Source organism: Choloepus didactylus, chromosome 10 (assembly GCF_015220235.1).
Source record: "Choloepus didactylus isolate mChoDid1 chromosome 10, mChoDid1.pri, whole genome shotgun sequence".
Taxonomy (NCBI): domain Eukaryota; kingdom Metazoa; phylum Chordata; class Mammalia; order Pilosa; family Megalonychidae; genus Choloepus; species Choloepus didactylus.
Window position 1 is genome coordinate 14,866,302 of NC_051316.1, and position 26,289 is coordinate 14,892,590.

The window sequence follows — 26,289 nt, forward strand, 5'->3', positions numbered from 1 at the left end:
GCACTTCTTCTTAGGGGATGGTCACCACAAGATACAACACAACCCTGAATGTCACAGCTAACATAGTAGTCTTGCCAAGAAGGAAGGTGTGACTGGACTGGGTTATCTACTTCCCCTAAGAAATGATCAGAATGACATCTCTGTTTTCCTCAGTCACCAAAGGTCCCAGCCCCTCAGGGGGACCCATAAGCTCTGAACATTCCATTATCTGACTGCCAATCTCTCATCAATACCCTAAACCCTTTCACAGTGTCCTCAACAACAAAAAAAAAACAATATTCTCAACTTATCTGCATTTTTCTTTCATTTCCTCAATGTGATGGTTATTTTCTTTCCTGCTGTCATGTATGTCTATGTATTAACTTATTTTAACTAATTCTCTTTTCCCTCCTTTCCCTTTCCCATAAGATGCATTAGTACTGGTCATCTCCAGCATTGAGTCCATGAGTTTTAGAACAGCAAGCAAAATTTTTTATTTTGAAATAAATTCAAACTTACAGGAACAGTTGCAAAAACAATACAAACCCCATACACAGAACTCCAGCATACCCCTACCCCCTCCCCCGATACCCTGATCCACCACCTTTAACATCCTGTCACACCATTTCTTTCTCTCTCCCTCTCTCCTTCCCTCCCTATCATCCATTATCTGTTGCTCTGTCTTCTGAATATATGAGAGCAAGCTGCACACATCCTTGAACAAACAATATAATTCACATATACATTTCCCATGAACAAGAACATTCTTTTATGCAATCCCGTTAAGTGTAGCTAAGAAGTTCAAGAAATTCAACATGGATACAAAGCTTCCATTCTACATTTCCTCTTTTTTTTTTTTCTTATGTCCCAACTGTGTCCCTTTCAGCCTCCTCCCATCCAGGATCATCCTTGGCATTTAACTGTCATTACATATTTAGACTTTTTTTTTTTCCACTTCTGGAAACATATATACAGCCTAAATCTTCCCATTCCGACCCCTCCCTAGCATTCCATAAGTGGGATTAATCACATTTAGAATGTTCAATGCTACTACCTTCCACCATCCATTACTAGAAATTTCCCTTCACCCCAAATGGAAACCCTACACTCATTTCTTAACTCCCGAATGCCCCTTCCCCCACTTCTCATAACCCATACTCTACTTTTCATCTCTATGGTCATATTCTCTGATACTTCCTTTGTGTTTACTGTGGGGCTTAAATTTAACCTCTTAAATCTATAGAAATCTTGTTTTTCTTTGATACCAACTTAACTTCAATAGGACACGTAAACTATGTTCCTATACTCCTCCATTCCCTCACCTTTATGTAGTTCTTGTCAAAAATTACATATTTTACATTGAGTCCAAAACCACTGATTTATCATTATAGTTTATGTATTTTAGATCCTGTAGGAAGTAAATAGTGGAGTTACAAATCAAAAATACAGTAGTCTTGGTATTTATATTTACCATGTGATCTCTACCGGAAACCTTTATTTCTTCATGTGGTTTCAGTCAATTGTTTAGTCTCCCTTCCATTCAGCCTGCTCAATTCCCTTTAGTATTTCTTATAGGACTGATCTACTGGTGATGAAGTCCCTCAGCTTTTGATTATCTGGGAATGTTTTCATCTCCCCCTCATTTTTACCCTCCTGTTGTTTGTGAATTTTCTAAGACTCTGGTGGTTACTGACTTCTATCAGTTTTCCATTGTGGTCAAAGAATGTGCTTTGAATATATTCAATTTTTTTTTTTTTTAATTTATTGAGGCTTGTTTTATGTCCCAGCATACGGTCCATTCTGGAGAAAGATCTGTGATCACTAGAGAAGAATGTATGTCCTAGTGATTTGGGATGTAATGTTCTATATATGTCTGTTAAATTTCTCTCTATCTCTCTCTCCTTTCTTTGTTTCTCTGTCAGTAGGGCTCCCTTTAGTATCTCAAGTAGGGCAGGTCTTTTATTAGCAAATTCTCTCAGCATTTGTTTGTGAAAAATTTAAGCTCTCCCTCAAATTTGAAGGAGAGTTTTGCTGGATAAAGTATTCTTGGCTGGAAATTTTTCTCTCTCAGAATTTTAAATATGACATGCCACTGCCTTCTTGCCTCCATGGCAGCCGCTGAGTAGTCACAGCTTAATCTTATGTTGTTTCCTTTGTATGTGGTGAATTGCTTTTCTCTTGCTGCTTTCAGAACTTGCTCCTTCTCTTCAGTATTTGACAGCCTGATCAGAACATGTCTTGGAGTGTGTTTATTTGGATTTGTTTTATTTGGAGTTCACTGGGCATTTATGCTTTGTGTATTTATACTGCGTAGAAGGTTTGGGAAGTTTTCCCCAACAATTTCTTTGAATACTCTTTCTGGACCTTTACCCTTCACTTCCCCTTCTGGGACACCAATAAGTCTTAAATTCGGGTGTTTTATTTTATCTCTCGTATCCCTGAGATCCATTTCAATTTTTTCAATTTTTCCCCCATTCTTTCTTCTGTGCTTTCATTTTCCATTCTGTGGTCCTTGAGGAGGCTGAGTCTTTGTTCAACTTCCTCTAATCTTGTATTATGAATATCCAGAGTCTTTTTAATTTGGCCAACAGTTTCTTTTATTTCCATAAGATCTTCTATTTTTTTATTTACTCTTGCAAGTTCTTCTTTATGCTCTTCTAGGGTCTTCTTTATGTCCTCTATATCCTGTGCCATGCTCTTCTTCATGTCTTTTATATCCTGTGCCATGCTCTCGTTGTTTGACTTTAGTTCTTTGATTAATTGTGCCAAGTACTGTGCCTCTTCTGATCTTTTGATTTGGGTGTTTGGGTTTGGATTCTCCATATTGTCTGGTTTTACCATATGCTTTAAGATTTTCTGTTGTTTTTGGCCTCTTAGCATTTGCTTTACTTGATAGGGTTCTTTCTGGATATAAAAAAATACCGATCTCTAATTTGTCAGATCTACAGCTTGGTGGCGTACACTTTCTCTAACTAACCAGCAGATGGTGTCCACAAGTCATCTATTCCCAAGTCAGTTCTCCCCAACTTTGTCTTTGTGGTGTGTGGGGATCTGGTTCTTATGGGATTCAATTGGTGCACTAAGTTTGGGTGTGTTGTTGGTGCTGTCCGCCCTGAATGTGGGGCATGTGTCTGGGTGGTTAGGGAGGCAGGGCAGCTTTAATAATCAAACCTCCAGGTGTTCCTAGAGATTTAAGGCTGTTGTAAGAGTCTAAGCCTTCATTTCAATCTTCCCACAGATTGTCTCTGCCACTGACCCACAAGTCCTTGGTATTGGCATAGGGTCCCTGGGATTTCCGAGTAGGCCCCCCTTCTCAGCCATGCTCTTCCAGGACCTCTGCTGAGGGAAGGCTGTGCCATGTCACAAGTGCGCGCCGGCCCTCCAGGGAAGCCCTGGGCCACTGGGCTGTGCAGGGGTGTTCCCAGCCTGCTTTAAAGATGGTTGAATGGGGTGTGTTAATTTCCCTTTTCGCACATCTCCACCTTTCCAACTCTGAGCAATTAGCTATGGGTGCACTAAAGGCCATTGTCCATGGCTGATATTGTGGCATGTGCGCGGTGCTGTGGGAGACACTCCCAGTCACACCGGGTTTCTTGGCGTGGCTTTGGGCTATAACTCTGGCTCCAGGCAGGAGTGGTCCCAGCCTGCCGGGAAGATGGCTGCAAGGGGTGCAGTTTCTTTCTCCTTTTGGATCCCCTCTGCCCCACTGGCCCTGAGGCAATCAGCAGCAGGCTATCCTCCATGCCAGACACCGAAAGGTTGGCACAGCCAGCTTCTGCCATGCTTCACTGCACGGTTCTCACCGCCGTAACTGCAGCCGCTCCCAGGTTTTCTTTGTTTTTTTTTTAAAAAAAGAACTAGTCCCTCTCCAAATGCCAGCCCATGGTTTCCCCACACCACAGCACAGCCGCCAGACTTTCAGCTGGCTTACTCACTCGTTTCAGAGTGCAGACTCCCGGTTTCACCAAATGCATGGTCCTGTGGATTTAGCAGACCTTGTCCAGCTGGTGCATTGCTGGAACTGGTGTTCTGGGTCACTTTCTGGCTTTTATCTATTATTTTTCATGGAGGTGTTTTTTTGCCCTATCTCACCTAGCCGCCATCTTAGGGTCTCCTGACATCGAGCAAAATTATAATAGAACTAGAAGAGAATGTATATCACTCATAAGAGTTTTGACTTGAAGCCAGTTCCAAGAGCTAACAAAGCCTTTGGGTTTGGGTGTTTCCTTTAGGGGTAATGATTGCTTTCTGTGTTGGCTGTACAGGATACAGTGACATGTGTTAGGTTAAAAAAAACACAAATTTTAAAGTGCAAGTATTGTTAATAGGGTATTTTTGGATATTGAACAGCCAAAGCGATAGGTAGCTTTTTTTATCCTTTTTATTTCTATTTTTGAGGAATTTTTCCTTTTTTTTTTTTTTTTTTTAAGGGTACTTCACTGTGTGAATCTTGAATTTTGGTTGGGAGCCCCTACTACTGAAGCTACTCCTTCTCTCCTCAAGTACTCTCCCTCTTCTCCCTCTGGGCTTGAGGGTATGGGCAGGTGACTTAGGTACAGCAAATCATACCACATACCTGGAGGTTTGAGTCTCGAAAGTCCTTCTCCCTCGGGAATAGCTGGGAGGTTTCTGAAAAGTGGCAGTGATGACTGTCTAGTAACAGTGATGAGAGTACATGGCAGCAGTGTTGCAGAACTCAAGGGAAAGGAGGTCATAGTGCCAGAGCAAGGGTCCAAACTAGGCCTTGCTGCAGCATGGCTGTTCCTTGCTGCTGAGCTTCCCTGGTTCCAAGCCTGTTTCTCCTTTCCAGCCTTCCCACTCACCCAGTGGCCTACTTCATTTCTTCCAATCAGTATCACTTTTTTGTTTGGTTTCGTTTCATTTTATTTAACCAGTGTCAGTTCCTGTTGCTTGCAATTAAGCACTCTTGAGTGATGCACCCACTAAACCAATATGGGTTTCCCTGATGAATAATTGCGGGGGACAACACTGCTATAAAATACATAAATGGTATCCCTAGAGTTATGCAGTATGGTAGCCACAAAACTAATCTATGTGACAGCAAGAACTATTTATTAATATGCGTCTCAAGCACATAACACAGAACAAGAAGATAAAAATATTTAATTAATTACATGTTTGGACAACAAAAATAATTAGGCTATAATCACAGCATGGGCTTTCTAGTTGCCATGGTCTTGAATTCAACTCCCCTCAGCCACTTATTAGCTGAATAATCCCCAGGCGGGTCGCTTAGCGGCTGGAAAAATGGGGCTAACAATGGGATAATTACTCTTCTCTTGTGTTTCACTTTCCTTGTCTGACAAACGGAGACAATAATATCTACTTCACTGGCTGGTTGTGAGGATTTAAAAATAAAATCACATAGCACAGTGCTTAACACATAGGCATTTGAGAATGACCAATTTCTTTCCCACTGTTGATGAAATAATCCTTTTTGACTCTGTGCATACAAGCTCTTCACTAAAGTGAGAATTTCATTAGCTGGTACAACTCCGTGGCACTTTGAAGCAATACGACCTCAGAATAAATGTTCCAAAGTCTGTGGCTTCCACACCTACAATGCTCACACCATCACTTTGCACATGGGTGAATCCACTGCAAAGAGAAGGGACAGATTGGGTGTGAATCTGAGAAAAGGACAAAGGCTTAAGTAGTAAAAACCTTTACATGAAAATAGAGTGTAACCTCCTGTATCTTCTCCCATCCAGCCCATCCCATCCTGCACCATTTCTACTTCCTGTTATCTCTGGGCCTTTGATTTGAAAACAAATTCATCTGTAACAATTAGCAAATACTGTCATGTTCTTGAGTAGGAACATTATTTCTAGACCCTCTTGAGAGGAGCTGCCTGAATTGAGATTCCAGCTCTTCCAGAAATTGTTCCTAATACAGAAGAAGGGGAACCTAATCCAACCTGGGGGAGTCAGAGTCATTTCCCCAGAATTTAAAATTAACCTATCAATTCCTGATCAATCTCATTGCTCTCCTGAATGGAGATATAAACTCAAGAGCTGATGGAGTGAGGTCATCTTCCACCATGTTGCAATGCTGCTCTATGGCATGAGAGAAAAATAAAGCAGGTATGATAAACAAAACAAAACAAAACAAATGAGAGGGAGGATTTCTGGAGTTTCATACAGAACCCCAGATTCTGGCTACAGATTGTTCCTGAAATCCTGCTGCTTTGGCTTTCATGATATGACTTCCAGCTGGGAATAAATTCCAATCTGACTTACTTTCTTTAAATTGGAACCAAAATTATATTCAACTTAGAAATTAATATCAAGAGTGGAATGTAGAATCTCACCATTGCCCGGGCAACAGCTGAGCCATCTGGGAAGGCTTCCATCTGAACTGTATCCAATACTCCAAAATCACTGTGTCCAACAATTAAGATATGGCAGAAGTGAATCAATGTTCCGAGAAGTTCCAAAACAAGGGCAGTTGTCTGTAGAAGATGTAACCACAATGGTGCTGTGTAAACCCAAACTTTTACCCTTAAAATCTCTGACTCTAGAAAAACTGGAGAAAATGCAGCAAGCCGCACAGGATACAATTCGCCAACAAGAAATGGCAGAGAAGGAACAACAGCAAATAACCCACTGAATGATGATTTAGCACTTCCATGAGCACCCCACCATTTAATAACTAGAAAATAATCTGCATCTGTATGCTGAAAATAGTAATAAAACCAATAGTATTCATATAAATAATACAAAAATACCCAAGGCTGATGCAACCTATATTGTGAATTTTTAAATTTTGTTTTCTGTTGAACACAAAACTTCAAACCAAATTTTACAGTTTGTTTACCTGCATGTTTAGAATTGCAAATTATTGTTCAACATTCCTATTGCTGTCAGTTTTATGGATAACATTCTTAGGCACAAGTATCTAAATGCAACTTTCTATATACAGAGGCTCATCACACCTCTATTAAAAGCCTGCATTTGAAGATACATTCTCATCTTGAATAAGATATGCATGCTGGGCTTTTATGTTACCTAACATATTTTACCAATTTTATGCATCATTACATCTTTAAAGCTATCTTGCCTGACCAACTGATCCTAACCAGTGACAAAACTGCTTAACAAATTTGATTTTTAAAAGAACCCTCACCTATTCTGTATAGTCGCCTATATTTTTAGTTATGCTAATTTTTTATACTTAAGAATTATGTTGCTACACTTACCATCCAGGTATCAAACAATTAAAAACCTGAAAATGATTAGTGTAAATTATCTGTAAGTCATGTAATGTGGTCTTTAAAGAACTCATGAAGTAAATTTGAAGTTAAATTTGGAGTTTTAGTTCTAAAAGACTGTACCTAAACCTATAATATGTATATTCCGAAGAATATCTTTGTAAATTCTGAATATAATTGTAGATTGGTTTGCTGTAGTCAATAATAGATGATTTAAATTCACACAGGCCTTAAGGCCTTGCTGAATAATTAGTCTCTACAAGGGAAAGGTTAGAAATGTGATCATTCTTTAGATAATTATTTATTCATAGCTAGTGTTTTCTTAAGACACTGGTAAATGTAAAAAGTTGAGTCTTTGAAGAATAATTTTTTCTAATGCCAACATTATTCAGTAATGGACTTTAAGAATAATGAAAAGTATTACACAATTTTAGAAATTTCATTAAGCTGTAGATAAGATCAATAAACACAAGGGTAAGTATGCATGCATTTTTCCCTAATATAATATTAAAAGAATTTATTTACTCTTGTATTTTTTATTTAAATGCTTGCAAGGAACAAAACATATTCACTAGATTTCTGTATGATTTAAAATTTGCTGTGTGAAATAAAAGTTTAAAAGTTTTTAAAAAGACCTAAAATAAATGTACTTTCAATAAAGAACGAACACTGCAAAAAAAAAAAAAAAAAAAAAAAAAGAGTGGAATGTAGCAGTTTCAAGAACTTTTGAGAAAAATGCAGAGTTGGCTGATCTAAGTAGAGGTTGAGGAGGGAGTAGTAAGACTGCTGCTTCGTGACGTGTGTTAGCCAGTAGTCTTGTGTTTTGTAAGCAAAACACTAGCATCTGCTTTCTTAAAATAAGAGAGAGAGAATTCCTCTTTATTCTTCATTTTCTCTTTTGTTTGATTTTTTTTAATGATTCAAAGATTTTTAGCAAATTTGCAGGGTTGTGCAACCGCCATCACAATCCATTTTTAGAACATTTTCCATCACTCCTAAGAGCTCTCTTGTGCCCTTAAGTAGCCAACCTGTTTCCACACTCAACCTCAGGCAACTGATAATTTATATTACGTTCCTATAGATTTGTCTCTTCTAAACATGGTATAATATGTGATGACTCATGCTAAATGAAAGAATGCATCCAGTATGCATCAAGATTCTTTCACTTAGCATGAAGAGTTTCTAGTCTATCCATGTTATGTATATATCAGTACTCCATTCCTTTTTTTAAATATATATATATTTTTATTGAGATTGTTCACATACTGTACAACTATCCAAAGATCCAAAGTGTACAATCAAATGCCCATGATATCATCGTACAGCTGTGCATCCATCACAATATTGTTTTTCAATTTTTAGAACATTTTCATTACTCCATAAAGAAATAAACACAAAAAAAGGAGACTCAAATCCTCCCATACCTCTAATCCTCCCCCCCCCCAATTATTTATTCATAGTTTGGTATAGTACATTTGTTACTGTTGATGAAAGAATGTTAAAATACTACTGAGTGCTGGGATGGGTAGGGCAAGATGGTGGACTGGTGAAGTGTGGGTTTTAGTTACTCCTCCAAGGCATAGGTAGAAAGCCAGGAACTGTGTAGACTGGATACCGCAGAGCAATTTGACTTTGGGCATACTTCATACAACACTCGTGAAAGCATGGAACAGCTGAGATCAGCGAAATCTGTAAGTTCTCATGGCCAGGGGACCCGTGCCCCTCCCAGCCAGGCACAGTCCTATGGGAGGGGGGGCCATCAGTGCTGGGAACGAGGAGGGAGAAGTACAGTTGCAGTTCTGTTGGAAAACTCAGACTGCTGATCAAAAAGTCCAAACATAGATAGACTGAGACCAGACACCAGAGAATCTGGGAACTGTCATCCTGGCAGAGAGAAGATAGGGATAGCAAAAACAGAAAAAAAAAAAAAAAAAAAAAAAAAAAAACAAAACAAAAAAAAAACAGAGAGTTTTTGGAGTTCCAGTCAACATAAAATGGAGAAGGGCAGGGCCCAAACAGAATCAGGTGCATATGCAAATCCAGAGGGTGAGGACACATGTCTGAAGAGCCCATTTCTCTGCTTTCTTGATTGTTCCTTAATGGCCCTAAACTCCTTGTCTCTTAGCATTTCAATAGCACATTAGATCTGCAAGGAGGGCCCTTCTTTTCCTTTTCCTTTTATTTTTTTTTTAAATCTTTTTCTCTTTTTCTAAAACAAGTACTCTAAGAAGCCCAAAGACTTGCAATTTGGGCCCAGGCAAGAGCAGAGCTAAGATAGCTCTGAGGGACAAAGCAGTAAGTCTAGTGGCTGAGAAAATTTGCTAAACACCATAACTTCCCAAGAAAAGGGGGTGGCATCCCCTTACAATCATCTTCCTGGTGGGCTGGGAACACTCCTGCCCAGCACCAGTGCCACAGCCCAGAGCTGTGCCAAACAACTCAGTGTGATGGGAAGTGTTTCCAGCAACACACATGCACACCACAATATCTGGTGTGGACAACAGCCTTTCATGCACCCGCAGCTAATTGTCCCAGAGTTGGGAAGGTGGAGCTGTGTGAAAAGTGGGAAATTAACACACACACCCCATTCAGCCATCCTTTCAGCAGGCTGGGAAGGTCCCTACATGGACCCGTGGCCCAGAACTTCCCTTGGGGGATGGTGCTCACTTGTGATGTAGCACAGTCTTCTCTCAGCAGAGGCCCAAGGAGGGCATGGATTGAAAGAGGGACCCACTCGCAAGTCCCAGGGACCATATGCCAATACCAAGGAGTTTTGGGTCAGTGGCAGAGACAAACTGTGGTGAGACTGAACTGAAGGATTAGACTATTGCAAGAGCTTTAAATCTCCAGGAACACCTGGGAGGTTTGATTATTAAAGCTGCCCACCCTCCCTAACCACTCAGACACATGCCCCACATTCAGGGCAGGCAGCACTAACTACACATGCAAACTAGGTGCACCAGTTGGACCCCACAAGACTCAAACCCCTACTCACAACAAAGACAAAGTTGGGGAGAACTGGCTTGAGGGGAATAGGTGGCTCACAGAAACCACATGCTGGTTAGACAAAGTGAACACCACCAAGATGCAGATCTGACAAACTAGAGATAAGTGTTTGAATCAGCCTACATATACTAAAGGAACCCTATCAAGTTAAGCAAATGCCAAGAGACCAAAACAACAGAAAATTTTAAAGCATACAAAAAAACCAGACAATATGGAGAACCCAAACACAAACACCCAAATCAAAAGATCAGAGGAGACACAGTACTTGGAGCAATTAATCAAAGAACTAAAGACAAACAATGAGAGCATGGCACAGGATATAAAGGACATGAAGAAGACCCTAGAAGAGCATAAAGAAGAAATTGCAAGAGTAAATAAAAAAATAGATGATCTTATGGAAATAAAAGAAACTGTCGACCAAATTAAAAAGATTCTGGATACGCATAATATAAGACTAGAGGAAACTGAACAGCAAATCAGTGACCTCAAGGATGACAGAATGGAAAAATGAAAGAGCAAAAGAAAGAATGAGGAAAGAAATTAAAAAATCAAAATGGACTTCAGGAATATGATAGATGACATAAAACGTCAAAATATAAGAGTCATTGGTGTTCAGAAGGGGAAAAAAGGGCAAAGGTCTAGGAAGAGTATTCAAAGAAATTGCTGAGGAAAACTTCCCAAACCTTCTAAACAACATAAATACATAAATCATAAATGCCCAGCAAACTCCAAATAGAATAAATCCAAAATAAACCCACTCCTGGACATATTCTGATTAGACTGTCAAATGCTGAAGAGAAGGAGCAAGTGCTGACAGCAGCAAGAGAAAAGCAATTCACCACTTACAAAGGAAACAGCATAAGACTAAGTAGTGATTACTCAGCAGCCACCATGGAGGTGAGAAGGCAGTGGCATGACATATTTAAAATTCTGAGAGAGAAAAATTGCCAACCAAGAATTCTGTATCCAGCAAAGCTCTCCTTCAAATTTGAGAGAGAGCTAAACTTTTCACAAACAAATGCAGAGAGAATTTGCTAACAAGACACCTGCCCTACTTGAGATACTAAAGGGAGCCCTACCAACAGGGAAACAAAGGAGGGAGAGATATGGAGAAGGGTTCAGTACTAAAGAGATTTGGTATGGGTACATTAACGGACATTATGAGAGAGAGGGAAAAATCTATCTGACAAATATAAACCAAAGAATAGGATGGCTGATTGAAGAAATGCCTTCACACTAATAATGTTGAATGTAAATGGATTAACTCCCCAATTAAAAGATACAGATTGGCAGAATGGATCAAAAAATATGAACCATCAATGTTGCATACAGAGACTCATGTTAGACACAGGGACACAAAGAAATTGAAAGTGAAATGGAAAAAAACACTTCATGCAAGCTACAGCCAAAAGAAAGCAGGAGTAGCAATATTAATCTCAGATAAAATAGATTTTAAATGCAAGGATGTTATGAGAGACAAAGAAGGCCACTACATACTAATAAAAGGGGCAATTCAACAAGAAGAAATAACAGTCATAAATGTTTATACACCCAATCAAGGTGCCCAAAAATACATGAGAGAAACACTGGCAAAACTAAAGGAAGTAATTGATGCTTCCACAATAGTTGTGGGAAATTTCAACATATCACTCTCTCCTATAGATAGATCAACCACACAGAAGACCAATAATGAAATTGAAAACCTAAACGATCTGATACATGAATTGGATTTAACAGACATATATAGAACATTGCATCCCAAATCACCAGGATACACATTCTTCTCTAGTACTCATGGAACTTTCTCCAGAATAGGTCATATGCTGGGACATAAAACAAGCCTCAATAAATTAAAAAAAAAAAAACTGAAATTATTCAAAGCACATTCTCTGACCACAATGGAATACAATTAGAAGTCAGTAACCATCAGAGACTTAGAAAATTCATGAATACCTGAAGGTTAAACAACACATTCCTAAACAATAAGTGGCTTAAAGAAGAAATAGCAAGAGAAATTACTAAATATAAAGAGACAAATGAAAATGAGAACAAAACATATCAAAACCTATGGGATACAGCAAAAGCGGTACTGAGGGGGAAATTTATAGCACTAAATGCATACATCAAAAAGGAAGAAAGAGCTAAAATCAAAGAATTAATGGAGCAACTGAGGAAGCTAGAAGATGAACAGCAAACCAATCCTAAACCAAGTAGAAGAAAAGAAATAACAAGGATTAAAGCATAAATAAATGACATAGAGAACAAAAACACAACAGAGAGAATAAATAACACCAAATGTTGGTTCTTTGAAAAGATCAAAAAGATTGACAAGCCCTCAGCTAGACCAACAAAATAAAAAAGAGAGAAGATCCATATTAAAAAAAAATAATGAATGAGAAAGGTGACATTACTGCAGATCCCAAAGAAATTAAAAAATTATGAGGATACTATGAACAACTGTATGCCAACAAACTGGATAATGTAAAGGAAATGGACAATTTTCTGGAAACATATGAACAACCAACACTGACCAGAGAAGAAACAGAAGATCTCAACCAACCAATCCAAGCAAAGAGATCCAATCAGTCATCAAAAAACTTCCCACAAATAAATGCCTGGGGGAAGATGGCTTCACAGGGGAATTCTACCAAACTTTCCAAAAAGATCTGACACCAATCCTACTTAAATTCTTTCAAAACATCAAAGAAAATGGAATACAACCTGTTCTAGTTTGCTAATGCTGCTGGAATGCAAAACACCAGAGATGGACTGGCTTTTATAAAAAGGGGGTTTATTTGGCTACACAGTTACAGTCTTAAGACCATAAAGTGTCCAAGGTAACACATCAGTAATCGGGTTCCTTCACTGGAGGATGGCCAATGGTGTCTGGAAAACTTCTCTTAGCTAGGAAGGCACGTGGCTGGCATCTGCACCAAAGTTCTGGTTTCAAAATGGCTTTCTCCCAGGATGTTCCTCTCTAGCAAGCTTGCTCCTCTTCAAAACGTCACTCACAGCTGCACTGAGTTCCTTCTCTTTGAGTCAGCTCATTTATATGACTCCACTGATCAAGACCCACCCTGAATGGGTGGGGCCATGACTCCATGGGAGTATCTCATCAGAGTCATCACCCACAGCTGGGTGGGGCACATTCCAAGCAAATCTAATCAGCACCAAAACATCGGCCCCACAAGACTACATCAAAGATAATGGCATTTGGGGACACAATACATTCAAATCGGCATATTCCACCCCCTGGACCCAAAATGACATTATCTTTCCATATACAAAATATATTCATTCCATCATAATATCACAAAAACTTAAACCATTTCAGTAACCAAAGTTAAGTACAAGATCCTATCAAAATCAATTACAGGCATGGTGGGTCCTAAGGCATAATTCTCCTTTAGCTTTGGATCTGTGGACTTAGAACAAGTTATATGCTTCCAATATACAAAGGAGGGACATTCATAGGATAAACATTCCAATTGCCATAAGGAGAAACAGTAAGGAAAACAGGGTTAACAGGACCAAAACAGTTCCTAAAACCCGCAGGACAAACTCCATTAGATTTCAAATTCTGAGAGTCATTTACAGAACAACGTTGCATCCTTGGGGCTTGAGAGAGTGGGAGTCTAACCCTTCCTAAGGGCCTTTTCAGCAGCCCTTTTCTCTCCAAACACTTGGGTGAGTGCTCCAACATATCCACACATTGGGGAGACCACCTTCTCGGCCCCACCCTCCTCAAACATCGGGGCAGCTTCCGGATTCCCTTTCATCTCCGGGGCACATGCTCAACCCCTTCAGAACAGTGTGGTGGCAGCCAGGCTCTCCCCAATTCCCTGGGAATGTGCTCCACCCTCTTTGGGGCTTGGGGTGGCAAGACATTTCCTGAGCATCGAGGAGGAAGGCCCGCCCTCGACCTCCAGGGCAAACTCACCCTTTCCATGCATGTGGGCCACTCCACTCTCCCAGCTCAAGACCTCTTGACTCCAGACCTCAACCTCCATGGCTCTGTCTTTGAAGAAATTTTTCCTTCAGTTTGTTCCTTGTCTGTCTTCTCCAGTCCAGACTGGCAATGGCTCTGTCTGTAAAGATCTCGCAAAAATTCTGTTGGCTTCCCATGAAGCATGCAGGGGTCAAAGCCATCAGACAATCGGACTTTCCACAAATCCTTTCTGGATAATTCCATCTCCAATCTTGGCTTGTACTGAAATGGCGGCTGGGTTCCATGGTTGGTTACATCCTCACGTTGGGCTGTAGCTTCTGGGATTCCACTCCCTGGAAGCTTGTAATTTTCCAAGCCATCGGCTTCTGGTTTCTTTGAACCCAAGAATTTAGTTCTAAGTTTATCTCTCTCTGCTCGCATTTTACTATAAGCTGCAAGAAGCCAGGGTACCTCCTCCACATGTAGTCTGGAGATCTCCTCAGCTAAGTATTCCAGGTTGTCACTTCCAAATTCTTCCTTCCATCTGACACCAGGACTCAGTTTTGCCAAATTCTCTGCCACTTTAAAACAAGGATCGCCTTTCTTCCAGTTTGCAACACATTCATCATTTCTGTTCAAGTCCTCATCAGAAGTATCTTTAGAGTCCATATTTCCATAAACAGTCTCTTTCAAGCAGTTTTGGCCTTTTCTATCAAGCTCCTCACAATTCTTCCAGAATCTTCCCCTTATCCATTTGAAAAGCCGTTCCAACATGTTTGGTATTTGCAGACTCAGCAGCAAAAGCACCCCACTTCTCTGCTACCAAAATCTGTTCTAGTTTGCAAATCTGTTCTAGTTTCCTAATGCTGCTGGAATGCAAAACACCAGAGATGGACTGGCTGTTATAAAAGGGGGTTTATTTGGTTACACAGTTACAGTCTTAAGGCAATAAAGTGTCCAAGGTAACACATCAGTAATCGGGTTCCTTCACTGGAGGATGGCCAATGGCGTTCAGAAAACCTCTGTTAGCTAGGAAGGCACGTGGCTGGCGTCTGCACCAAAGTACTGGTTTCAAAATGGCTTTCTCCCAGGATGTTCCTCTCTAGCAAGCTTGCTCCTCTTCAAAACGTCACTCACAGCTGCACTGAGTTCCTTCTCTTTGAGTCAGCTCATTTATATGGCTCTACTGATCAAGGCACACCCTGAATGGGTGGGGCCACACCTCCATGGGAATAGCTCATCAGAGTCATCACCCACAGCTGGGTGGGGTGCATTCCAAGCAAATCTAATCAGCACCAAAACGTCTGCCCCACAAGACTACATCAAAGATAATGGCATTTGGGGGACACAATACATTCAAACTGGCACAGTATTTCAAAATTTCAATTTCTACCTTATGTACGCCCAGTGTTATCATTATACAGTCCATCTCTTTTGCCATACCCTCCCTAAACTTTTTTTTTTTCCATCAAAAACTGGCAATTTTATTATGGCATGTGTGTGGCAGTGAATACAGCAATGACTAGTACAGTTTGGGGCCAGCAGTTTCACTCAACATTGTTTTCCACAATCAGCGAAAACGTCAACACAGTAAAAAAGGTAAATAACATCTTAGTATTATCATGAAAATAGTTTTGACCTCAAGGACCTCCTGACGGTCTCAGGGAGCCTCAGGGGTCTATACCTTATGCTTTGAGAACCACTGTGCTAGTCATTGGGCGGTCAGAAATGCTACATTTCTTTATTTTCTCAATAGACCTGAATCTGGCTCAAGGACAGTTACCGTGCTTAATTTTCTGGGATTCTCTCCCCCTCCTTTGGATCAGACAACAACCCTGGCACAGAAAATAAGTGAGGGCCTAGGCCCTTGATGTTGGAGGGCACTCGAGCTATTCCTTGCCCAGGCCACCCTGTCCCATCCAGAAGCAGTCGACTCTGCTGCCGCTCCACCAACCAGGGCCACGCCAGGTGCGAAAGCTTCTCCAGACCTCTGCGCTCTGGGACGTGGTGCCAGTCCTCATAGATCCCTCTTCCCAGACTCTGCCTCCACAGAGGGGCTGTGCTTGCCTTGGCTTGGGCCCATATCACTCTGCAATCTGCAACTTTTCCTCTTTTCCTAGTTTCTGTGTATCAAACCACCCCCTGGATCAGGCTGTACCCTCTTCAAACCCTGAAGCCCTAACTTTCAAAATGCCTCTCTTCTCCAGCACTCTTTCTCCAGCACTCTGGCTCCGTTCCCTCAGTGTATGTAAGCCAGAAGTCTTGGTCCACAGACAGCATTCACTCCTGGGCACACTTTGACCACAAATGTTTTTGTGTTATTTCCTTCCTTCAGCTTGCTTTTGGTTTTAGCTTGCTCTTCCTTTCTCTTTGTGGTCCTGAACCTGAATAAGTTAAATTGTCTTGTCTTTGAGATCACTGATTCTTTCTTCTGCCAGTTCTAACCTGCTGTTGAAACCCTCTAGGAAATTTTTCATTTGTTGTTGTGGTCTTCAACTCCAGTGTTTCTGTTTGGTTCCTACTGAAAATCTCAAAAAGATTCCTACATTGTTCATTCATTGTTTTCCTCATTTCCTTTAGTTCTTTCTCCATGTTTTCCTTTATCTCCTTGAGCATAATCAAGGATCAATTTTTTAAATGTCTTCTTCTAGTATGTTCAAAATCTGTTCCTCTTCATTGATGGTTTCTGAACTTTATATTGTTCTTTTGGATGGGCCATCATTTCCTGTTTTTTGTCTTGTAATCTTTTCTGGCAGATTGTACATTTTATCTTTTTTTTTTTTTAAATCTTCATTTTATTGAGATATATTCACATATCACACAGTCATACAAAAGAAATCGTACATTCGATAGTTCACAGTACCATTACATAGTTATAAATTCATCACCTAAACCAATCCCTGACACCTTCATTAGCACACACACAAAAATAACAAGAATAATATTTAAAGTGAAAAAGAGCAATTAAAGTAAAAAAGAACACTGGGTGCCTTTGTCTGTTTGTTTGTTTGTTTGTTTCCTTCCCCTATTTTTCTACTCATCCATCCATAAACTAGACAAAGGGGAGTGTGGTCCTTACGGCTTTCTCAATCCCATTGTCACCCCTCATAAGCTGCATTATTATACAATTGTCTTCGAGATTCATGGGTTCTGGGTTGTAGTTTGATAGTTTCAGGTATCTACCACCAGCTACCCCAATTCTTTAGAACCTAAAAAGGGTTGCCTAAATTGTGCCTAAGAGTGCCCACCAGAGTGACCTCTTGGCTCCTTTTCGAATCTCTCTGCCACTGAAACTTATTTCATTTCCTTTCACATTCCCCTTTTGGTCAAGAAGTTCTCCATACCACGATGCTGGGTCTACATTCCTCCCCGGGAGTCATATTCCACATTGACAGGGAGATTCACTCCCCTGGGTGTCTGATCCCACATAGCGGGGAGGGCAGTGATTTCACCTTTCAAGTTGGCTTAGCTAGAGAGAGAGGGCCACATCTGAGCAACAAAGAGGCATTCAGGAGGAGGCTCTTAGGCACAATTATACGGAGGCCTAGCCTCTCCTTTGCAGCAACAGTCTTCCCAAAGGTAAATCCTGTGGTAGAGGGCACAACCCATCAAACCACCAGTCCCCTAAGTCTATGGTCATGTTAGCAACCATCGAGGTGGGGTAGGCAAATACCCCTGCATTCTCCACAGGCTCCTAAAGGGGGCTCTATATATTTTATTCCTTTTTTTTTTTTTAACTTTTTTTTAAAATCAACTGTATGAAAAATAAAAAAATAAATAATTAAAAGAAAACATACAACAAAAGAACACTTCAAAGAGACCATAACAAGGGATTAAGAAAAAGACAACTAACCTAAGGTAACTACTTTACTTCCAACATGTTCCTACTCTACCCCAAGAAAGTTACCTAATATAGCAACATTTCTGTGAACTTGTTCCTACTATACCCATCAGAAATTGACAGACCATAGTCATTCCTGGGCATTCCCAGAATGTTAAATTTACCCATGATCGCTTATCTGTTCTACTTGGGTTATTGTTACCCTTCCTTAATTGCTCTCTATTGATACTTCCCCTACATTCTACATTATAAACCATTTCTTTTACATTTTTCAAAGTTCACATTAGTGGTAGCATATAATATTTCTCTTTTTGTGCCTGGCTTATTTCGCTCAGCATTATGTCTTCAAGGTTCATCCATGTTGTCATATGTTTCATGAGATTGTTCCTTCTTACTGCCGTGTACTATTCCATCATGTGTATATACCACATTTTATTTATCCACTCATCTGTTGAAGGACATTTGGGTTGTTTCCATCTCTTGGCAATTGTGAATAATGCTGCTATGAACAGTGGCGTGCAGATATCTGTTTCTGTCACTGCTTTCTGATCTTCCGGGTATATACCGAGAACTGCAATCGCTGGATCGAAGGGTAACTCTATATCTAGTTTTCTAAGGAACTGCCAGACTGACTTCCAGAGTGGCTGAACCATTATACAGTCCCACCAACAATGAATAAGAGTTCCAGTTTCTCTACATCCCCTCCAGCATTTGTAGTTTCCTGTTTGTTTAATGGCAGCCATTCTAATCGGTGTGAGATGGTATCTCATTGTGGTCTTAATTTGCATCTCTCTAATAGCTAGTGAAGCCGAACATTTTTTCATGTGTTTATTGGCCATTTGTATTTCCTGTTCAGAGAAGTGTTTTTTCATATCTTTTGCCCATTTTATAATTGGGCTGTCTGTACTATTGTCATTGAGTTGTAGGATTTCTTTATATATGCAAGATATCAGTCTTTTGTCAGATACATGGTTTCCAAAATTTTTTCCCATTGAGTTGGCTGTCTGTTTACCTTTTTGAGAAATTCCTTTGAGGTACAGAAACTTCTAAGCTTCAGAAGTTCCCATTTATCTATTTTTTCTTTTGTTGCTTGTGCTTTGGGTGTAAAGTCTAGGAAGTGGCCGCCTAATATAAGGTCTTGAAGATGTTTTCCTACATTATCTTCTAGGAGTTTTATGGTACTTTCTTTTATATTGAGATCTTTGGTCCATTTTGTGTTACCTTTTGTGTAGGGTGTGAGGTAGGGGTCCTCTTTCATTCTTTTGGATATGGATATCTAACTCTCCCAGCCCCATTTGTTGAAAAGACGATTATGATCCAGTTCAGTGACTTTGGGGGCCTTATCAAAGATCAGTCGGCCATAGATCTGGGGGTCTATCTCTGAATTCTCAATTCAATTCCATTGATCTATATGTCTGTCTTTGTGCCAGTACCATGCTGTTTTGATGACTGTGGCTTCATAATAAGCTTCAACGTCAGGGAGTATAAGTCCTCCTACTTTGTTTTTCTTCTTTAGAGTGTCTTGAGCCATTCGAGGCATCTTCCCTTTCCAAATAAATTTGATAACTAGCTTTTCCAAGTCTGCAAAGTAGGTTGTTGGAATTTTGATTGGGATTGCATTGAATCTGTAGATGAGTTTGGATAGAATTGACATCTTAATGACATTTAGCCTTCCTATCCATGAATATGGAATACTTTTCCATCTTTTAAGGTCCCCTTCTATTTCTTTTAATAGAGCTATGTAGTTTTCTTTGTATAGGTCTTTTACATCTTTGGTTAAGTTTATTCCTAGGTACTTGATTTTTTTAGTTGCTATTGAAAATGGTATCTTTTTCTTGAGTGTCTCTTCAGTTTGTTCATTTCTAGCATATAGAAACATTACTGACTTATGTGCATTAATCTTGTATCCTGCTACTTTGCTAAATTTGTTTATTAGCTCTAGTAGCTGTATCGTTGATTGCTCAGGGGTTTCCAGATATAAGATCATATCTTCTGCAAACAATGTCAGTTTTACTTCTTCTTTTCCAATTTGGATGCCTTTTATTTCTTTGTCTTGCTGGATTGCCCTGGCTAGCACGTCCAGCACAATGTTGAATAACAGTGGTGATAGCGGGCATCCTTGTCTTGTTCCTGATCTTAGATGGAAGGCTTTCAGTCTCTCACCATTGAGTAGTATGCTGGCTGTGGGTGTTTCATATATGCTCTTTATCATATTGAGGAAGTTTCCTACAATTCCTACCTTTTGAAGTGTTTTTATCAAAAACGGATGTTGGATTTTGTCAAATGCTTTTTCAGCATCTATTGAGGTGATCATTTGATTTTTCCGTTTCAAATTCTTAATGTGTTGTAATACATTGATTGATTTTCTTATGTTGAACCATCCTTGCATGCCTGGAATGAACCCCACTTGGTCATGGAGTATGATTTTTTTAATGTGTCTTTGGATTCGATTTGCAAGTATTTTGTTGAGGATTTTTGCATCTATATTCATTAGGGAGATCGGCCGGTAGTTTTCCTTTCTTGTAGCATCTTTGCCTGATTTTGATATTAGATTGATGTTAGTTTCATAAAATGAGTTAGGTAGTGTTCCATTTTCTTCAATGTTTTGAAAGAGTTTAAGTAGGACTGGTGTCAGTTCTTTTTGGAAAGTTTGGTAGAATTCCCCTGTGAAGCCATCTGGCCCTGGGCATTTATTTGTGGGAAGATTTTTGATGACTGATTGGATCTCTTTGCTTCTGATGGGTTGGTTGAGGTCTTCTATTTCATCTCTGGTCAGTCTATTTCCTCTACATTATCCAGTTTGTTGCCATACAGTTGTTCATAGTACCCTCTTATAATTTTTTTAATTTCCTCAGGATCTGCAGTAATGTCACCTTTCTCATTCATTATTTTGTTTATATGGGTCTCCTCTCTTTTTGATTTTGTCAGTCTAGCTAGGGGCTTGTCAATCTTGTTGATCTTCTCAAAGAACCAACTTTTGGTGTTATTTATCCTCTCTATTGTTTTTTTTGTTCTCTATGTCATTTATTTCTGCTTTAATCCTTGTTATTTCTTTTCTTCTACTTGGTTTAGGATTGGTTTGCTGTTCATTTTCTAGCTTCTTCAGTTGATCCATTAGTTCTTTGATTTTGGCTCTTTCTTCCTTTTTAATATATGCATTTAGTGCTATAAATTTCCCCCTCAGTACTGCTTTTGCTGCATCCCATAAGTTTTGTTATGTTGTGTTCTCATTTTCATTCATCTCTATATATTTAGCAATTTCTCTTGCTATTTCTTCTTTAATCCACTGATTGTTTAGGAGTGTGTTGTTTAACCTCCAGGTATTTGTGAATTTTCTAAGTCTCTGATGGTTATTGACTTCTAATTGTATTCCATTGTGGTCAGAGAATGTGCTTTGAATAATTTCAATCTTTTTAAATTTATTGAGGCTTGTTTTATGTCCCAGCATATGATCTATTCTGGAGAAAGTTCCATGAGCACTAGAGAAGAATGTGTATCCTGGTGATTTGGGATATAATGTTCTATATATGTCTGTTAAATCCAATTCATTTATCAGATTGTTTAGGTTTTCAGTTTCCTTATTGCTCTTCTGTCTGGTTGATCTATCTATAGGAGAGAGTGATGTGTTGAAGTCTCCCACAATTATTGTGGAAACATCCACTGTTTCCTTTAGTTTTGCCAGTGTTTCTCTCATGTATTTTGTGGCACCTTGATTGGGTGCATAGACATTTATGATTGTTATTTCTTCTTGTTGAATTGCCCCTTTTATTAGTATGTAGTGGCCTTCTTTGTCTCTCAAAACATTCCTGCATTTAAAGTCTATTTTACCTGAGATTAATATTGCTACATCTGTTTTCTTTTGGCTGTAGCTTGCATGAAATATTTTTTCCATCCTTTCACTTTCAATTTCTTTGTGTACCTGTGTCTGAGTCTCTTGTATGCAACATATTGATGGTTCATTTTTTTTAATCCATTCTGCGAATCTATGTCTTTTTATTGGGGATTTTAATCCATTTACATTCAACGTTATAACCGTGAAGGCATTTCTTGAATCAGCCATCTTATCCTTTGGTTTATGTTTGTCTTATACATTTTTCCCCACTATTAATATCCTTTAATGTACCCATACCGAATCTCTTTAATACTGAACCTTTCTCCAAGTCTCTCTCTCCTTTCTTTGTTTCTCTGTCTGTAGGGCTCCCTTTAGTATCTCCAGCAGGGCAAGTCTCTTGTTAGCAAATTCTCTCAGCATTTGTTTGTCTGTGAAAAATTTAAGATCTCTCTCAAATTTGAAGGAGAGTTTTGCTGGATAAAGTATTCTTGGTTGGAAATTTTTCTCACTCAGAATTTTAAATATCTCATGCCACAGCCTTCTCGCCTCCATGGTGGCTGCTGAGTAGTCACTACTTAGTCTTATGCTGTTTCTTTGTATGTGGTGAACTGCTTTTCTCTTGCTGCTTTCAGAACTTGCTCCTGCTCTTCCATGTTTGACAGTGTGATCAGAATATGTCTTCGAGTGGGTTTATTTGGATTTATTCTATTTGGAGTCCACTGGGCATTTATGATTTGTGTATTTATAGTGTTTAGAAGATTTGGGAAGTTTTCCCCAACAATTTCTTTGAATACTCTTCCTAGACCTTTACCCTTTTCTTCCCCTTCTGGAACACCAATGAGTCTTATATTTGGACATTTTATATTACATATCCTACACCTGAGGTCCATTTCGATTTTTTCGATTTTTTTCCCCATTCTTTCTTTTGTGCTTTCATTTTCCATTCTGTCATCTTCCAGGTCACTGATTCGTTGTTCAACTTCCTCTAATCTTGTACTAGTAGTATCCAGAATCTTTTTAATTTGGTCAACAGTTTCGTTAATTTCCATAAGATCATCTATTTTTTTATTTAGTCTTGCAATGTCTTCTTTATGCTCTTCTAGGGTCTTCTTGATATCCTTTGTATCCCGTACTATGTTCTCATTGTTCATCTTTGGTTCTTTGATTAGTTGCTCTAGGTACTGTGTGTCTTCTGATCTTTTGATTTGGGTGTTTGGGCTTGGGTTAACCATATCGTCTGTTTTTTTCATATGCTTTAGAATTTTCTGTTGTTTTTGGCCTCTTAGCATTAGCTTAACTTGATAAGGTTCTTTAAGGATTTGCAGACCAATTGAAGTCCTTATCTCTAATTTATCAGATCTACAGCTTCGTGGAGTACACTTTCTCTAACTAACCAGCAGGTGGCGTCCACGAGCCACCTGTTCTCCACAAGCCAGTTCTCCTCTGCTTTGCCTTTGTGGTGAGTGGGTGAGTGAGTCTTGTGGGGTCCAATTGGTGTACCAAGCTTGCGTGTGTAGTTGGTGTTGCCTACCCTGCATATGGGGCATGTGTCTGGGCGGTCAGTGAGGGGGGGTGGCTCTAACAATCAAATCTCCTTGGTGTTCCTGGAGTTTTAAAGCTGCTGCAAGTCTAATCCTTCAGTTCAGTCCTGCCACAGTTCGTCTCTGCCACTGACCCACAAGTCCTTGGTATTGGTGTGTGGCCCCTGAGACTTGCAAGTGGGTCCCTCTTCCAGGCCGTGCACCCCCTTGTCCTCTGTTGAGGGATGACTGTGCTCTGTCTCAGGTGAGTGATGTCCCCCCAGGGCGGTTCTGTGCTGCTGGGCTGTGTAGGGAGGCTCCCAGTCTGCTGAAATGATGGCTGAATGGGGCTTTGTTAATTCACACTGCTCCATCTTCCCAACTCTGGGACAACCAGCTGAGGGTGCAGGGAAGGCTAATGTCCAAGCCCAGTTTTGTGGTGTGTGCATGTTATCTGAAGCACTTACGTCACACTGGGTTGTCTGGGGCAGCTCTGGGCTATGGGGCTGGCGATGGGCAGGAGTGTTTCCTGTCCACCAGGATGATGGCTGTGAGTGGACACCCCCCCTTTCCTTGGGAAGTTGTGGTGTTTAGTGAATTTTCTCAGCCACTGGATTATTGCCTTTTGTCTCAGAGCTCTCTTAGTTCTGCTCTTGTCTTGACCTGCCCAAATTGCAAGTCTTTGAGGCTTTCTGTATTGGGCTTCTTACAGTAATTGTTTTAGAAACAGAAAAAAAAAAGATAATTAAAAAAAAAAAAGCCCTCCTTGCAGATCTAATGGATTATTGAAATGCTAAGAGACAAAGCAATTAGGGCCATTAAGGAAAGACCCAGGGGGCAGAGAGATCAGTTTTTCTTCGGGATTTGCATATGAGCCTCAGGGCCTGAGCTCTGCCCTTCTCCTTTCTATGTTCACCAGAACTCCAAAAAGCCTCTGCTTTTATTTTGGAGTTTTTCTTGCTGTTTTTTGCTATGTCTGTCTCCTCTCTGCTGGGCTGGCTGCTCTCCGATTGTCTGGTGTCTGGTCTCAGTCTATCTATGGTTGGAGTTTGGATCAGTAGAATGAGTTTCCAATAACAGCTGTCACTGCAGTTCTCCTTTCTCCTTCCCAGCGATGACTGCCCCACCTCCCACGGGACTGAGCCTGGCAGGGAGGGGTGCGGGTCCCCTGGCCACAAAAACTTACAGATTTCGCTGATCTCAGCAGTTCGACATGTTCATGAGTGTTGTATTAAGTATGCCCAAAGTCAGATTGCTCTGTGGTGTCCAGTCCATGCAGTTCCTGGCTTTCTACCTACTTTCCTGGAGGAGTAACTAAAACATACAGCTCACCAGTCTGCCATCTTGCCCCACCTCTCCAGATTGTACATTTTAATATATCAAAGTGTTAACTCTGGGATTTAGTTCCTGATCTCTCTGTTCCTTAAGTTTGTATTCACCTAGCGATATGACAGAGATTTTCTAGAGTGCCTGGAACTAACCAAAGCAGACAAACCAAAGCAAAAATAGCATTTCACAGTCTTTGCAAATTGGTTCTGCTTTGGCTACTTGTTTCCTTCAGAGCTCAGCCCTCTGATAAAGATCAGTGGAAGGTGAATCCCCCTAAACTTTTTGAATTGACTTAGTATTAGTTTTTTAAGATCCTGTATCTCAGTTGAAGAGTAAGTTTGTTCCTTTGACTGGGCTTTAACTTCATTTCTCTTAGTGTAGGTTGTAGTTTTCTGTTGTCTAGGCATGGTTTCTTTGGTTACCCCAATCAGGTTTTCCCAGACCAAAACATGCTCTGGTCCTAGAAGGAAGAACTATTCAGTATCCAGTTTCCCTGAGGGTGTGTCTTAGAAAACTGGTACACCCTGTGAGGCCTCGGGTCATTGTGCTTTTCTGTCCAGCAGGTGGCACCTGTCAGCCTATAACTGCAGACTGGTATAAGGAGGTGTGGTCCATGGCTGTTTTCCTTCAGGTTCTGGGGTCTGATTCTGAATGGAAGGTGGATAGTAGAGCTGGGCCCCACCCCTTTCCTCTTAGGGAAGATAGACTGCCTAGGGAGAGGTCATTAGCATTGCCATGGTCTCTCTCTGCCTGTGCTATCTCCACCCTTGTCTGGGTCAGAGCACTGGGAACTGAAAATGGCTGAGGCTTTCTCCACTGAGCCGAAACAGGGACAAAAAGCCCCCTTAATGGCCAGTCTACAGCCATCCTCCAGCTCTCCAAGGTCAGTCTTCAACCAAAGCCTCTGTCTACTTGGTGAGGATTCACATCAAGCAGTCTACACTTGTTAATTAAAACCCCAGTTGGAGCTCAGCTGTGCTATATTCACTCACTTGGAGAGAGCTGCTATCTGGCTCCACAAGTCTTTGCAGCTCAGGCTGTGGGGGAAGGGGGTTCCTGGCTTGGATCCACAGTTTTACTTACAGATTTTATGCTGCGATCTTGGGCATTCCTCTCCATTCAGGTTGGTGTATCATGAGTGGACAGTCACATTTTCCCCCCAACAGTTATTCCGGATTATTTACTAGCTGTTCTTGGTGGCTTATTAGTTGCTACAAGAGGAGTAACTAGCTTCCACTCCTCTCTATGCTACCATCTTAGATCTCCTCCATTCCTTTTTATTGCTGAATAATATTCCACTCTATGGCTGTACCACGTTTTGTCTATCCATTCACCAGCTGATGGACATTTGGACTGCTTGTACTCTTTGGCCATTATGAATAATACTGCTATGAACATTTACCTATAAGTCTTTTTGTAAACAAGTTTTATTTCTCTGGAATAAATATCTAGGGGTATGTTGGTGGGTCAATGGTAAATTTCTGGCTAACATGCCTGTTTTGTTTGGAGAATCAGAACATGTGTAGAAGATGTAGAAGATGACACATCTTCATGTAGAAGATGACACTAGGAAACTGAAAAGCTAGCTCTTCAGAAGTACTGGTTATTTCTTGCAGCACTCAG

At 40.3% G+C, this 26,289-nt stretch overlaps 1 protein-coding gene and 1 pseudogene across 1 annotated transcript; one reads left to right on the plus strand and one right to left on the minus strand.

Moving 5' to 3' along the window:
* Positions 1 to 5,035: 5,035 nt before the first annotated feature.
* The window catches only part of LOC119505251, an 84,133-nt pseudogene continuing 62,879 nt past the window's right edge, over positions 5,036 to 26,289 (minus strand).
* LOC119505029 (BBSome-interacting protein 1-like) lies at positions 6,041 to 6,759 on the plus strand. The gene is made up of 2 exons (XM_037797713.1): positions 6,041 to 6,061; positions 6,277 to 6,759. Exons 1-2 carry the CDS (start codon positions 6,041 to 6,043, stop codon positions 6,607 to 6,609), a joined length of 354 nt encoding a protein of 117 aa, XP_037653641.1. The 3' UTR covers positions 6,610 to 6,759.